The following is a 16,250-nucleotide window of genomic DNA, read 5'->3' on the forward strand; positions in this document are numbered from 1 at the left end:
GGAAGGCTTGATAAAAATCCTCACCAATTTGCACAGGTGAACACAGACCCAAACCCTTGGATCTTAAGAACAATGAAAAAGCAATCAGGTTCTTAAAAGAAGAATTTTAATTGAAATTAAATCAGGATGGTAAATACCTTACAGGGTAATCAGATTCAAAACATAGAGAATCCCTCGAGGCAAAACCTTAAGTTACAAAAAGACACAAAAACAAAAATATCCATTCCATTCAGCACAACTTATTTTATCAGCCATTTAAACAAAACAGAATCTAATGCATGTCTAACTAGATTGCTTATTAGCCCTTTACAGTAGTTCTAACCTGCATTCCTGCTCTGGTCCCAACAAAGAAAAAAACACACAGACAGAGAGAACCCTTTGTCCCCCTCCCCCCAGCCAGCTTTGAAAGTATCTTGTCTCCTCATTGGTCATTTTGGTCAGGTGCCAGCGAGGTTATCTTTAGCTTCTTAACCTTTTACAGGTGAAAAGGTTTTTTCCTCTGGCTAGGAGGGATTTAAAAGTGGTTAGCCTTCCCTTTATATTTATGACATGGCCCTGAAATCACAGATAGGGTGAAACGCTGGCTGGATTTCTTCCTGGAGCTCGAGGAGAAAACAGAGTTAATAAGACACATGCACCTCTAAATATACTACCAAGTATATAAAGACTAACAATATTTTCTACATCTCAAGGACGATTTTAACCAGTTGATTCTGGGAAACTTTCATGGGAGAGTGCATCAGCCACTTTGTTAGAAGATCTTGAGATGTGTTGTATGTCGTAATCAAAATCTTGGAGAGCTAAACTCCACCGAATGAGTTTTTTGTTATTTCCCGTGGCGGTATGAAGCCACCGAAGCGCAGCATGGTCGGTTTGCAGGTGGAAACGCCGTCCCCAAACATATGGGCGTAGCTTTTCCAGAGGGTAGACAAAAGCGTAACATTCTTTTTCACTGACTGACCAGTTGCTTTCCCTCTCAGACAGCTTCTTGCTGAGAAACACTACAGGGTGGAATTCTTGATCCGGTCCTTCCTGCATTAAAACTGCTCCCACACCACGTTTGGAGGCATCTGTGGTTACTAGGAACGGTTTGTCAAAGTCTGGGGCCCTTAGCACAGGGTCAGACATGAGTGTCGCTTTAAGCTGGTTAAAGGCCTTCTGACACTCTTTGGTCCACTGAACGGCATTTGGCTGTTTCTTTTTGGTTAGGTCTGTCAGTGGGGCGGCGATTTGGCTGTATTGCAGTACAAATTGCCTGTAATATCCGGCCAAACCTAAGAAGGATTGGACCTGTTTCTCTGACTTTGGGACAGGCCACTTTTGGATAGCATCCACTTTGGCCTGTAGGGGGTTGATAGTTCCTTGACCCACGTGGTGTCCAAGGTAAGTCACCCTGTTTAGGCCTATTTGACACTTCTTAGCCTTAAGAGTTAGTCCTGCCTCCCTTATGCGCTCGCAGACTTTTTGTAGATGTTCCAGGTATTCTGCCCAGGAATCCAAAAATATGGCCACATCGTCAAGGTAGGCGACTGCATATTCTCCTTATCCCGCTAGGAGACCATCTACAAGTCTTTGGAAGGTGGCAGGTGCATTCTGCAGCCCGAAAGGGAGTACATTAAATTCATACAGCCCGACATGTATGGTGAAGGCTGAGCTTTCCTTGACGGATTCATCTAGCGGTACCTGCCAGTACCCCTTGGTTAAGTCCAAGGTAGAGATGAACTGGGCCCGTCCCAGTTTCTCTAATAGTTCATCTGTGCGTGGCATTGGATAGTTGTCTGGGCAAGTTACAGCATTTAGCTTATGGTAGTCCACGCAAAAACGTATCTCCCCATCTGGTTTGGGAACTAGAACCACTGGAGATGCCCATGCACTGCCAGAGGGGTGGATTACACCCATCTGAGGAATATCCTGGATCTCCCGGTCTATAGCAGTTTTAGCTTGAGGAGATACCCGTTAAGGTTGGACTTTAATTGGGTGATCATTACCTGTGTCAATGGAGTGGTATGCCCGTTCAGTCAGTCCTGGGGTGGCTGAGAACGTTGGCACATAGCTAGTGCACAGCTCCTTGATCTGCTGTCGCTGCATACGCCCAAGAGTCATGGAGAGGTTCACCTCTTCCACGCCACCAGCACTTTTCCCTTCGTAGTAGACACCTTCAGGCCACTCAGCGTCATCTCCTCCCTGGGCTGTAAACTGACAAACCTTTAATTCTCTCCAATAAAAGGGCTTTAGAGAATTAATATGGTATACCTTAAGCTTTCGGTTGGAGGTGGGGAATGCTATGAGATAATTAACAGCTCCCAGGCGCTCCTGGACCGTGAATGGCCCTTCCCACGACGCTTCCATTTTATGGGCCTGGAGCGCCTTTAAGACCATGACCTGGTCTCCTACTTTGAAGGTACGCTCTCTGGCATGTTTATCATACCAGACTTTTTGCTCTTTTTGAGCATCCTGTAGGTTTTCTTTAGCAAGGGCTAAAGAGGTTCGGAGGGTGTTTTGTAGGTTGGTTACAAAGTCCAGAATGTTAGTTCCTGGAGAAGGTGTAAACCCCTCCCATTGCTGCTTCACCAACTGTAATGGCCCCTTAATCTCACGGCCATATACAAGTTCAAATGGTGAAAACCCTAAACTGGGACGTGGTACAGCTCTGTAGGCAAAGAGCAACTGCTGCAACACTAGGTCCCAATCATTGGAGCACTCATTTACAAATTTACGTATCATGGCCCCCAAAGTCCCATTAAATTTCTCCACCAGGCCATTTGTTTGATGATGGTAAGGGGTGGCAACCAAGTGATTCACCCCATGAGCTTCCCAAAGGCTTTCCATAGTTCCTGCCAGGAAATAAGTTCCTGCATCTGGGAGGATGTCGGAGGGCCAACCTACCCTGGCAAAAATGTCTGCCAGTCCCTGGCACACACTTTTAGCCCTGGTGTTGCTTAGAGCTACTGCTTTCAGCCAACGGGTGGCAAAATCCATGAAAGTCAGTATGTACTGCTTTCCTCTGGGTGTCTTTTTCGAAAAGGACCCAGAATATCCACAGCTACTTGCTGAAATGGAACTTCAATGATGGGGAGTGGCTGGAGAGGGGCCTTGACCTGGTCTTGGGGTTTTCCCACTCTTTGGCATACCTCACAAGACCGGACATAGGTAGAAACATCCTTGCCCATTCCCTCCCAGTGGAATGACCTCCCCAAACGGTCTTTGGTCCTTTTTACCCCAGCATGGCCACTAGGATGATCATGGGCCAAGCTTTACCCAGTACTTAGTTGGAACTACCAACTGTCTCTGAGGATGCCAGTCTTCCTGGTGTCCACCAGAAAGAGTTTCCTTGTATAAAAGTCCTCTTTCTACAACAAACCTGGATTGATTAGAAGAGCTGAGAGGCGGTGGGTTGCTCCGGGCCGCCGTCCAAGCTCTCTGGAGGCTTTCATCTGCTTCCTGTTCGGTCTGGAACTGTTCCCTTGATGTTGGAGACATCAGTTCCTCATTGGATTGTGGACCTATGCTTGGTCCCTCTGGAAGCTATGTAGGGGATGGGGCTGTTTCCGTTGACTGTGAACCGCTCTCTGCTGGTGCACTATGTTGGGGTTCAGGCTCCGGCTGAGCCTCTTGTGTAGGGTTATTGGCTGCTGCCGGTTCTGGTTCTGGGACTGGTTCTGTCTGGGTCTCTGGGACTGGATCCACCACTGCTGTTGCAGATGTTGGCATGGGGTCCGGGTCCATCACCTCTGACCGGGTCCTGGTAGAAGTTTCCGGAACAGAGATAGGCGGGACGGCTTGCTTAGCCTGGCTGTGGGTGACCATTCCCACCCTCTTGGCTAGCTTCACATGATTGGCCAACAGAATGGGGATGGGATAATCATCATAGACTGCAAAAGTCCACGTTCCTGACCAGCCCTGGTACTGGACAGGCAACTTGGCTGTTGGCAAATTGAAAGAGTTGGACTTGAAGGGTTGAATTGTCACTTGGATCTCCGGGTCGATTAAATTGGGGTTCACTAAGGAAGCATGGATAGCCGACACTTGTGCTCCGGTGTCCCTCCACGCGGTGACCTTCTTCCCACCCACACTCACAGTTTCCCTCCGCTCTGAGGGTATCTGGGAGGTATCTGGGCCTGAGGACCTCTGGTGTGATTCCAGTGCAATGAACTGTAATCTGTTTGGGTTCTTGGGGCAGTTGGCCTTCACATGCCCTGGCTCATTACATTTAAAACATCGTCCAGATGACGGGTCACTGGTGCGAGGTGGTTGCTGGAGAACAGTGTGGCAGGACGATAAGGTGTCTGGAGTATTCCTTGGTGTGTAGTTGGGGCCTTGGGCTGCCCCTGGTAGTAGGGTGTGTTCTGAGGGTGTTCCTTCTGGTATCCGCTCCAACTGTGAGCTGGGTTGTTCCTCTCTCCTCCCTCCACCCGTTTTGTTCCGTCTTGCCCCACCTCTCTGGCAGTTTGGGACTGCTCGTATCGATCAGCATAAGAAGCAAGACTTTCTGCTGAGTCCATTTCCTTATCCCATAAACACCGTTTTATTTCCTCCTTGGACATATTCAGGAATTGCTCCTGAGCTATCAAATCACACATTCCATCAAAGCTAGTGACACCCCTTCCTTGGACCCATTTATCTAACAGATCCTTCATCTGGTTTAGATAAGCCACATTACTTAGTCCAGGCCCTATCTTAAGGGTTCGAAATTTTACTCTGTACATTTCAGATGTAATTTGAAATTGCTTTAAAACCAAATCCTTGAACTTATTATAGTCAGAAGCCTCATCAATAGGCATCTTTTTGAATATGTCCAGAGCTCTTCCAGTTAATTTTGCGACCAATGTGGTCATCTTGTGAGCTTCAGAAATTTTATGGAGAGTGCACAGTCTTTCAAGGGTGAGAAAATATTCAGCAATATCACTGGATTCATCATACTGTGGATGTAATCGCTCCCATTTGTGGACTGTTAGGGAAGGATTGTTAGGGTTATCCAGTAGATTCCGCTCAGCCCTTACCTTCTCCAACTCCAGTTCATGCTTCCTCTCTTTTTCCCTCTCCTCCATTTCTTTTTCCGTTGCCTCCAGTACTCTCCTGTGGGCAGCCTCTTTGGCTGTTTTTGCCTTGGGCTCTGTCATGTTTGCCTCTCTGTTTTTAACTAACTTTACACCCAAGAGTTAGAAATAAAACAAAGAAACAAAAAAAAAACTTGGCTTGTCAAAAAGTATATATATATAGGTTGTGCTGTAACCGGATACATATGTTCTCTGTTAGTGATTGTCAGCCTACAGAAAAATCCTTAAAAAAAAAACCTAACACCTTTGTCTCCAGGCAAATAGACAGAAAACCCCTCTAGTTGCTCTTAGGTAAAAAACAACTTCAGGTCTGTGAAGACTTGTGAATTTCCCTGCACGAGGTTAACTACCCTGCCTTTAGGTAGAGAAAACTCCAGCTCACAAAAGACAATTCCCTTTTGTCTCTGCTCTGGCCCCCAAGCAGAGACAAAAAAACCCTCTAACTGCTTTCAGCTTAAAAGCTGCTTTCCAGTAGCCCAAAGGAAAAAAAGAATATTTCCTTTTAAAAAATCTGTGCTTCTGGTTCAAAAAATCTCAAATTGATCTCAAAATGATTTCAAGTTAATCCCACTACTCTGCCACCATGTCAAGGTTCCTTCCCCACTCTGAACTCTAGGGTACAGATGTGAGGACCTGCATGAAAACCCCCCTACGCTTATTTTTACCAGCTTAGGTTAAAACTTCTCCAGGGTACAAACTATTTTACCTTTTGCCCTTGGACTTTATTGCTGCCACCACCAAGCGTCTAACAAATATATAACAGGGAAAGAGCCCGCTTGGAAATGTCTTTCCCCCCAAAATCCTCCCAAACCCTACACCCCCTTTTCTGGGGAAGGCTTGATAAAAATCCTCACCAATTTGCACAGGTGAACACAGACCCAAACCCTTGGATCTTAAGAACAATGAAAAAGCAATCAGGTTCTTAAAAAAAGAATTTTAATTGACGAAAAAGTAAAAGAATCACCTCTGTAAAATCAGGATGGTAAATACCTTACAGGGTAATCAGATTCAAAACATAGAGAATCCCTCGAGGCAAAACCTTAAGTTACAAAAAGACACAAAAACAGGAATATCCATTCCATTCAGCACAACTTATTTTATCAGCCATTTAAACAAAACAGAATCTAATGCATGTCTAACTAGATTGCTTATTAGCCCTTTACAGGAGTTCTAACCTGCATTCCTGCTCTGGTCTGGGCAAAAACAACACACAGACAGAGAGAGAGAACCCTTTGTTTTCCCCACCCCCCCTCCAGCTTTGAAAGTATCATGTCTCCTCATTGGTCATTTTGGTCAGGTGCCAGCGAGGTTATCTTTAGCTTCTTAACCTTTTACAGGTGAAAGCGTTTTTTCCTCTGGCCAGGAGGGATTTAAAAGTGGTTAGCCTTCCCTTTATATTTATGACACAGCCAAAAGACCCTCCAGGACAAGGAGGCATTGCAAATAACAATAGCACCAGTATCCTCTGATTCCCAATGATCCCAGTGACCAGAGGCTTCCCCTCCTGCTCCCAACCAACCCTTACACCATGAATTTCATCACTGATTTGGATGGGGCAGGGCCCCGAAGGTGGAGGGCTAACTCAGGTGGATCCTTTGATGTCTAGTCAGGGCTGAGCTCTGGCCGAAGCTTTTCCTGAAGTTGTGGCATGTGTAGGGTTTCTCTCCTGTATGGATTCTCTGGTGGGTGCTGAGGTTCAAGCTCTGACTGAAGATTTTTCCACACTCAGGGTATTTATAGGGAGTCTCTCCTGAGAGGGTTCTCTGGTGTCTGATGAGGTCTGAGCTCTGGCTGAAGCTTTTCCTGCAGTCAGGGCACTTGTATAGCTTTTCTCCAGAAACATGAGCTGCCTGGTGTCTAATGAGGTGCCTGTTGTCGTTGAAACTTTTTCCACAGTCACGACACTTGTAGGGTTTCTCTTCTGTGTGGATCCTCTGGTGCTGAACGAGGTTTGAGCTCTGAGTGAAATTTTTCCCGCAGTCAGGGCATATAAAAGGCTTTTCTCCAATGTGGATCCTCTGGTGCACACTAAGGGCTGAGCTCTCATTGAAGCTTTTCCCGCAATCACACTTGTAGGGTTTCTCCCCTGTGTGCAGTTGCTGATGGGTGATCAGCCTGGATCTCCAAAGGAAGCTTTTCCTGCATTCACCACGTTTGATCTCTTTCCACTGAGGTGTCACGGCTGGTCAATTTCTTCAGGTGTCTTGGTTGTCCTGTGAGTGGATTTATTCCCTCTCTTTCTTAGAGGGTTTCCATTCTCCATGACTGGCTCACTCTGATGGTCACAGGCTTTTTCCTGCTCAGGACTCTTGGAAACACTCCCTTCGGATCTTCCAGATCCCCTCCCTTGTGGTGCTGCTTGCTCTGGACCTGCCTGCAGAGGAGTCTCTTCCCTGTTTTCCCTTACCATCCCGTAACCTGCAGGGATAGAGGATCTAGACAGGAGTCAATCTCTGTGCTGGTGGGCATGGGAACCTGAGAGAGGGGAATGGGGAAGGGTTTTTCACAAGGATAAAAACCAAACTAAAATCTCTGTTGGTAAAACTGAAAATCAGGAACTGAGTTCCACAGAAAAGAGGATATCGGGGAAAACCATGCTTCAACAGCCTGGAAGTTGAACATAAACAAATTCAGGCTGGAAATAAGGCAGAATTTTTTTTAACAGTGAGAGTAATTAACCATTGGAACAATTTACCAAGGGTCATGGAGGATTCCCCATCCCTGACAACTTTTAAATCAGGATTGGATGTTTGTCTAAAAGATCTGCTCTCGGAATTAGTTTGGGGAAGTTCTCTGGCCAGTATTATACAGGGGGTCAGACTAAATGATCACAGTGGTCCCTTCCAGCCTTAGAATCTATGAATCTCATGAGGAAGGGTTAGTGGCCAGATATCAGGTAGGATGGATGGGAAGCCACGAGTGACATCTGCCATGAGACTACAACACGTACTGGTAACAATTCTGAATGACCTGAGCTGAGGCAGAACTAAGAGCGAGGCCTGGAAGCCTTTTGAGTTGGTTTAAGCACTTCCTCACCTGTGCAGTTGCCACTCAGGAGCTCCCTTTTCTTGGAGCCAGGGTGCTTCCCCTCTGTCCAGCTGGGATGTCAGATCAAGTCTGGGCATTGGAATCCTGCTCAGGAGGGAGAGAACAGACCATATCAGGGTTTGTTACACATTGGCTGAGAACATGTCACAAAAACTGTTCCAGGATTTTAAACCCAGCTTCTTTGGCTTTGTCTAGCGTAGATGTGTTCTTCTGGAAATATCCCACCAGTGTACACACACAGGAGCAGCTCCACCATTAGTAGCCACAACTGGAGCACTAGGATGGACAGGAATCAGGCAACTAACTCTACCACCACCGTAACATCTAGTTGTGCTGTAAGCAGTCAGGTGACATTGCGGTAAAAACACTGATGTCCCATTTGTGTGACTACTACAAAACAGCCGGGCCAAATTTTCTCTGAGGAATAGTAAATTCACAGAAAAATGCATTTTTCAGGCCACCAAAACTATCTGCTCAATCCAAGCAAATTCAATGAGTAGTTTTGCCCCCAAAATTATTTTTCCACATTTTTTAAATTAACCACTTTGGCATTTCATTTCAAAATGGCACTGGACATAAACAATGTTCTTTCAAGGAGAAAAACTGAGGGGGGGGAATCAGTTTTTGTTCAAAACACCATTTTTTATTAATTATTATGCTTATTATTATTTTGTTAGGCCACTGAACTGAAAACTCAGTTATTCTTTCATCATTTGGCTCTCCACTCCATCCCCTCCATCCCGCCTGGAGCTGAGCCAGCGTTACTGCAATGTAGGGGCAGAGAAGAGACAAAGCCGTTCTTCCGCAGGTCAGCACTTTTGCCTATGAATGAGCCATGTGTATAGGACTCTTTGAATCATAGAAGGTTAGGGTTGGAAGGGACCTCAGGAGGTCATCTAGTCCAACCCGCTGCTTGAAGCAGGACCAATCCCCAATTTTTGCCCCAGATCCGTAAATGGCCCCCTCAAGGATTGAACTCACAAGCCTAGATTTAGCAGGCCAATGCTCAAACCACTGAGCTATCCCTTCAATCCAATGGACCCTCTCACAGACACTAGGAGGGAGATGTGGTTTCTGCAGTAAATTCAAGGATACACACTCCGGTTACTTGATACATTCTGCAGAGCAGGGGTAATAAAGCATTTGCTGCAGTTTATGTTCCTCTACATTTATGCAAATTATCTCATTAGGTAATGTGCATGCAATTTCACGTGGAGCAGCACACTCACCCTGTCTCCCTCCTCCCGCCCCCTCCCCTCGGGCTGGGAGACTCGGTCCCTGGCCCGGCCCGGGCCGATCACTCTCCCGAGGCTGGCTCGGATCCGCAAGCGCTCAGGGGAGCAGAGCCGGGGGGGTCAGGGAGGGCAGCAGCTCCGGGACTCGCAGACCCCCACCCGCCCGGGAGCAGAGCTGGGGCGAGGAAGGGCCGTTAGTGAAAGGTAACTTTCCTGCCCGGCCCCAGCCCTTTCCCCCAGGTCTCTCGCGTCTGCGGCTCCGGAGCTGGTGTCATCAGAGCCCGAGGCTGGTTCCAGTCCCCGGAGACAGTGTCCCCCTCCCCCCATCCTGGAGGTGGGGCAGTAGCTTTAGAGTCTGACCCTGAAGCTCCGCCTGAGATAACAGAGTAGCCTTCCCCACCCCCTACCCCCCCCTTGTGTGGCCAAGGCCTGGGTAACTGACAGTTGCAGGGGTTTTTAGCAGCTGCGGGTTGTGGTATTTTGGGCTATTTGGCTGCCCTGCCGCTGGCTGGAGCTGCTCCGGACCAGGAGGCTCCTGATCTGCTGCGCAAAGCCGTGGGTGACTGATGTTGGGGTGTCCCCCCACTATAGGTGCTGGAACGAGGGGTGCACAGGTTCTGCTGCACCCTGACTTGAAGTGGTTTCCATCATACACAGGGTTTACAATTTGGTTCAATGGCTCTGGGCAACCCCACTTATGCAAATTGTTCCAGCGCCCTGACCCCCACCCATTGTGTGCCCAGCAGGCAGAGTGCACCCCTCACCTTAGCCCTGAGTGTATGGGAGGCAGCTTGAGACAAGGCTCTGGGGCTTCCCAGGCTGGTGAGGGAGCTACTGCCCCCTGCACATTCAGGGAATAATTATCCCTGACAGCCAGCCCAGCTTTGAGGGTTTCAGGCTGCTGCAGAAAGACGGTCTGTAACCTTTCCCGGCTGGGAAGAAACCAGCATGAGCTGCCACCATCACAAATATTGTTGAAATCACATTTTCCCAACTCTCTAATTGTGCAGTGAATGGCAGTACCCTACTGTGGCCATTCATTCTGCCATTTCGTCCCCCTGGTCTGTGGCAGTCTTTCCCTTTGCCTACTATGGGCTTTTGGCCAGGTCCATAGGCTGTGACCCAGAGTCACTGATTCTTCTGTGGATGACTGAATCTGCACCTTTCTAGGACCTTTTCCCAGAATACCTTCTGAGGAGCTGCTGGTCCTCCCAGAGCCCCCAGAAGTCACTGGGGGAGAGAAATGTTCACCTCCTGTCCTGGCACAGGCCAGCTGGAAACAGGCTGAGGGCTCCTGCTCCCCACCCAGACCAGGGTGCATGGGAACCCCACTGGGAGCAGTGGGATGGGTCCTTTCTCCTGACTGTGCTGGCATGAGCAAGGGTGGCATGGGACCAGTACCCAGGCAGAGCTGGAGGGCCAACAGGGAGCTGGGTCATGCACGCTGCTGCACTAAGCCCCAGGGACAAGTGTCAGGAGCGTTCAGGGTTGGCACAGTGCTGGGCACACAAAGGGCTAGCCTGACATCACCCCCAGCCATGAGACCCAGCACAGCCTCTGCCTCCTCCTCAGATTCCGCAGGAGACGGAGGGCTTGGCCCAGCTGCAGGGCTTAAAACAGACTGGAAAAGGGGGAGACCTCACCACACCAACCAGGAGGGGGCGTGCTTCCTCCAGCAGCGGCATGTGGGGCAGCAACGTACCCAGCCCCAAGGGAGGAGCCAGAGCTCTCTGCCTGGGGGTGGATTTTACAGGAAAAGAAGAGATCTGGGGTATGAGAGAGGGGTCTGGGCTGATGGGCACCTGGCCCCGGGGGCTGCCCCGAGCCCTGGCTGGCAGCAGGGGGCAGGTTTCTCTGGGGCTCTGTCTGGTTGGTTCGCGCTGGAGGTTTCTCTCTGCTCAGGCAGGAGAGGAGGCTTCTGGCCGGATCGCCCCGTGCCGCGCTTCTGCTCCCAGGAGCTCGTTAGCTGCCGTCGATGGCAGGCCCTGGCTGTTGCTACGGGAGGGGGCGGGGCGGGGCGGGAGGCTGCACTTCCTGGGTCAGACACTGTTGCTCCATCCGGAGCCGCTGATCCTCCTGTCCGCTCCCCAGCGGGGTCTGTGTGGGGAGAGCCCTTTCCTACCGCCCTCTGTGTCCAGCCGGAGGGGGGGACCCATCTCTGCTCCCGGGGGCGGGGGTCTGCGAGTCCCGGAGCTGCTGCCCCCCCCCCCCGCCCCGGGCTCTGCCCCCCTGAGCGCCGGCAGGAGCCGAGCCAGCGCCGGGAGAGCGACCGGCCCGGGCGGGGCCAGGGACCGAGTCTCCCAGCCCGAGGGGTGGGGAGGGGAGAGGGAGCAGGAGAGAGACAGGGGGAAGAGACTGGAAGGGGCAGCAGGAGCAATAAGGGGGTGTATACAGATCTCTGGTCAGATCCTCTTCTCTCTCCCCTCCCCCCTTATGCAGAGGGAGGAATTGAACCTGTTTGGCCCACATCCCAGCTGAGTGCTAACTTCTGGGCTCTGAGTTATACTGTCGGCACCTTCTCTGGGTTTGGGACGGGCCCTGGCTGCCAGGCATGCTCTGAGCACACCTACCAGATCAGGCCTTGCAGGGAAGTTAGGCATTCACCTGCCTGGCTTAGCCTGGTTCAGGGATCGTGCTAGGGCTCAGACAGGAGATAGTGTCCGGATGCCTAGAGGGAGGCAGCAGTGTACTTGACCAGAACAGGAACTTAGGCAGCTAGGGAACTTTTACAGCAGTAATTTAGATGTGCAGTGAGAGCAAGGTTGTATAAAAGTGGCACCTGTAACTGGAACGTAGGCACCTAAATCTGGGCCAGTTAGCTTACCTGAATGATTACACAGGCCCAGGAGGAGGCTGTGAACTTGTGAGTTTAGGAGAGGATGCCTGGCTGGATTAGCATCCGGGCTCCCAGAAGATGGATGGACTGGCAGGGTTAAAGGTGTGTACTTTTGGGTTAGTGAAATAAGCCCCACAAAGGAGGAATGTTGGTCTGAGCATTCTGGTCTGGGAGTAATCATTGCAAGACGGCAAGAGAGCGAGAAAGAGCTGCAGGACTGAGCGTGCCACCAGCTCCTAGCTGGCACCCCATCACTCCAGTCAAGCATGAGAAAGCCAGGAAAGGCCACAGGTAAGGGACCCCTTGTGCATCTTTAATTGCCCCCTTTTGCTTAAGCATTAGGATGCTGTGTTTTATTACATGGTCACATATTATTTCTCAGAACTCATTGTCTCAGGAAGTTGTTGAGGCCAAGAATTTCATAAGATTCAAAAAAGGATTGGACATTTACATGGACATCACACTTCAGGTCTGAAGCCAATTTCTGGCTAGTAGAGACCAGGAGAAGACCTAATATGCGGGCATATTTTCCCACATCTGCTACACCATCCTCTGAAGCAGCTGGTGCTGGCCATTGTGAGAGACAGAATATTGGGCTAGGTCCATACCTGAGTCTGATCCCGTCTGGAAATTCCTATGTTTGTATTATACGCTGCAGGGTTTTTTCCTACAATCTTAAGTGCACATGTTTGACAGCCTGTAATATAACTGTATCATCTGGCATGCTGACAACAACTTCCCCGTGGCCAAAATCCTACGGTAAATCTTTAGTGAAACAGATTTGTCATATCGTCACTTCTGTCTTTTATAATTGTGCAGGCAGTGATTAATTTGTGCCGGGGCTGAGCCCTGGCACCTTGAGGCTTGGCAGTTCATAGCCCTGACACCTCTGGGCTCCTGGCCAGCAGCTGCAGCTCTCCAGTTGCCCAACTCGGAAGGCAGTGCCACTGCCACCAGCAGCACAGAAGGAAGAGTAGCAATACTGTCCCATGCCACTCTTACTCCTGTGCTGCTTCTGGCAACAGTGCTGCTTTCAGAGCTGGGCACCCAGCCAGCAGCCGCCACTCTCCAGCTACTCAGCTTGAGCCCCGGCACCTCTTTCATTACAGATTAAGCACTGGGTGTATATTGTTAATTATTATGCTGCTACATGTACAAGCAGGATTTCTATCCCTCTGGACTCAGATACACTTCTGATGGGTGGTTTTGTTATCACAGCAGAACAGAGAGTTGCACTAACAGCCTGGATGCCTATTCTGGATGCCACCTTTTCTGACACCAGTATCCCCTTCTGACACCTGCTTGACAGAGGGGTCAGGCTATAGCAGTTGTCTGAAGTCTTGCAGGTTGGCTTCACAGTTGGGGAGAAATCAGTGATTATCCATGAGGGTTTCCAGCCAGCTGGTTTTCATCACACATGGGTGACTCAAGGTAACATGCTGTGGCCACTGAACTTGAGCTATTACCAACATACTCTTAAGTTTGAAATCAGTCTGTATACACTGTAAGAGTAAATTGCAGTACACCAATCCTGACATGAGAAGGACAAACTGCATGCAGGGCAATCCCTTCTCCTAGGAATCTCAACCCCACACTAGTTCCCAGACAGCAGCTCTGTCTCGAACAGACTGTATTTAGAGACAAGTTTCATAGGGGTAGCTGTGTTAGTCTGTATCAGCAAAAACAACTAAATTTGTTAGTTTCTAAGGTGCCACAAGTACTCCTCATTGTTTTTTAATTTAGAGGGCAATCTCTCCTGCTTCTCGCGCAGCTTCTCCTGTCCTGAAGCTGCCTCTACTCCAAACCTGGCATAATCCAAAACTAACAAAGCACAATATATCATCCCAAGAATCAAAACTTGCTCACATGCCTAGGAAAAGGGTTTGGAGACTATGTGTAATAGTGCCACTTTGTGATACCTGACAGGTTTTGTTATGCACTTTATTTGCCTCTTTCTTGGGAACTGCCCTGAAATGACCCTCATAGAGTTAACAGTAACTTTCCCAAAGCAGTGAAAGGAATTGCTTTAAAGTATGTATGCTTCTAGCTTCCAAATTTAAGCAAAGGTTCTTCTAGGAGCTGACAAATGCATATGAATGTCTTCCTAGCTGCTAACTGTGCACCAGAATAGAATACCCTGTAATAATTGGTCACGCTTGTGTTCATGTTTCCTAGCTGACCATTTAATGGCACACATTTTTAAAAAGTGGCCTCACTGATAGCATCCATTTTTTAGGAACCCAGCTTGACACTTCAGGTAGGCGCAGTTCCCATTGGCTATAGCACCTCTTAAGATCCATAACCATTTCACTGTGGGCACTTGACATGTGAGGTACTCAAAATCAGTGTCCCTGAAAGTGCAGCAGCCTTTGGGGCTGAGCAGAGCAGCCGGGGTTGCTGAAGGTGACGTGCTATGGCCAGTGAACCTGTGTATTGTGAGTTTGAGCCCAGCCCTTGATGACTTTCAGAGAATGCGTCTTGTGTACATTGCTTTCACCTATCTAGGAACAAATACCATGGGCTGTACTTTCAGGGAAGGGGACTCTTCTTTAAACCATGATTTGAGGACTTCAATAGCTCAGACATAGGTGAGAGGTTTATTTCAGAAGTGGGAGGGTGAGATTCGGTGGCCTGCATTGTGTAGGAGGTCAGACTAGATGATCGTAATAGTCCCTTCTGACCTTTAATATCTATGAATCATGGGAAGCAGTGATTCTGAAAGGCACATGGTGAATAATCAGCTGAACATGAGTTCCAAGCCCAGATCCACAAGTAGGCACCTAAATCTCAGTTATAGGCTCCACAAAAACCCTGCTCTGTTCCTGCAGGCACCTAAACTCATTCAAACCCTGTTTTCAGGGTAAAAGTTCCCTCCACACCTCAGCTTCTGTCTCTGGCAATGCACACAGCTGCCTGGACACCTATCTCCCCACTAAATCCCAGAGCGACCCACAAACCAGGGGATGATACATGTTTGCTTGCCTGTGGCACCTGATCTAGTAGGCATGCCCCTGAGAACCAGTAGGCATTGGAGCCAGGGGACTGCACCCGGAGGCTCGTTCCTGGGTGCCCTAACCACCAGGCTACAGATTCTCTGGCACAGTGACTCTCTCATTATTTGATCCACAGTGGAATGGCTTCAGCAGGAGAGATTGCAGAAGGCCCCTGTTAGATTATCCGGTAGCCCAGTGGTTGGAGCACTCACCTTGTTCAAAGCCTTTCTCCCCTTTGAGAGAAGGGGGACTTGAACCTGGGTCTCCCAAATCTCCACTTAGAGCTCTAACCACATGTCTAGCCTAAAAGTTATAAGGCAGGCCCTGCCTCCACGGTCTGCTCCTCTGGCTATTTTATACAGAGTAAGGCAGGAACCTCTCTCCTTCTCACAAGAAAGAACTTAGGGGGCCTGAGCCACCTGACTCCATGAGACAAGTTCCAAGCTGGGAATTGCAAGCCAAGCTAAAAGCCTCCCTGCAGCCTGCATTGCAGGGGCCTATCTGCATTGGAGGGGCAGGACTTCGAACGCACCCTTCTTGTTGGCATCTGATATTGGCCAGTTTAGATGTCTCCCTGCCCAATGTGCTGGCTTTTGTGGATCCCATTCTAAGGCGTCTGTTTCTCCCCGTTCATTGTACAGGGAGCAGCTGCACCTAACTCAGGTTTTGTGAATACCAGTGCTGTTCCAGTGACTTCTTAGGTGCCTAAGAATCCAATTGCAGATCTGGGCCCAACTGTGACCAAACAAGCTAATGTAATCCTTGGATGTATAAACAGGAATAGTGCATCGGAGTAGAGAGGTTGTTTTACCTCTCTATTTGGCACTGGTGTGACCACTGCTGGAATCCACAATTCTAGAAGGATTGAGAAATTGGAAAGGGTTCAGAGGAGAACCATAAGAATGATTAAAGGATTGGAAAACCTGCCTTACAGTGAGAGCTCCAAAAGCTCAATCGATTTAGCTTAGCAAAGAGAAGGTGAAGGGATGACTTGATCACTGTCTATAAGTATCTTCATGGGGAAAAAAAATTTTTTTTATAAGTTAAGGGCTCTTCAATTTAGCAGACAAAGGTCTAACAT

At 48.9% G+C, this 16,250-nt stretch overlaps 1 protein-coding gene and 1 long non-coding RNA gene across 7 annotated transcripts in view; one reads left to right on the plus strand and one right to left on the minus strand.

The window, feature by feature from the left end:
- Positions 1 to 6,345: 6,345 nt before the first annotated feature.
- LOC119567458 lies at positions 6,346 to 11,341 on the minus strand. 2 transcript variants are annotated; one of them, XR_005227482.2, is made up of 3 exons: positions 11,143 to 11,341; positions 8,094 to 8,189; positions 6,346 to 7,532 (listed from the first exon to the last, which is right to left on the minus strand). It is a non-coding gene; the product is annotated as an uncharacterized LOC119567458 (long non-coding RNA). The 2 variants fall into 2 exon arrangements; XR_005227481.2 differs by lacking the exon at positions 11,143 to 11,341 and adding an exon at positions 8,793 to 9,638.
- The window catches only part of LOC114019174 (zinc finger protein 883), a 41,315-nt gene continuing 36,402 nt past the window's right edge, over positions 11,338 to 16,250 (plus strand). For 3 of the 5 annotated variants that reach the window (XR_006285879.1, XM_037913265.2, XM_037913266.2), the window contains exon 1: positions 11,338 to 12,467. Coding sequence is in view for 2 of the 5 variants with exons in the window: in XM_037913265.2 (XP_037769193.1) it covers positions 12,443 to 12,467 (25 nt within the window). In the remaining 3 variants the exon portion in view is untranslated. Of the gene's footprint in view, positions 12,468 to 13,394; positions 13,608 to 16,250 lie in introns of all 5 variants that reach the window. The other 2 variants (XM_037913267.2, XM_037913269.2) reach the window with 1 other exon arrangement.

Source organism: Chelonia mydas, chromosome 14 (assembly GCF_015237465.2).
Source record: "Chelonia mydas isolate rCheMyd1 chromosome 14, rCheMyd1.pri.v2, whole genome shotgun sequence".
Taxonomy (NCBI): domain Eukaryota; kingdom Metazoa; phylum Chordata; order Testudines; family Cheloniidae; genus Chelonia; species Chelonia mydas.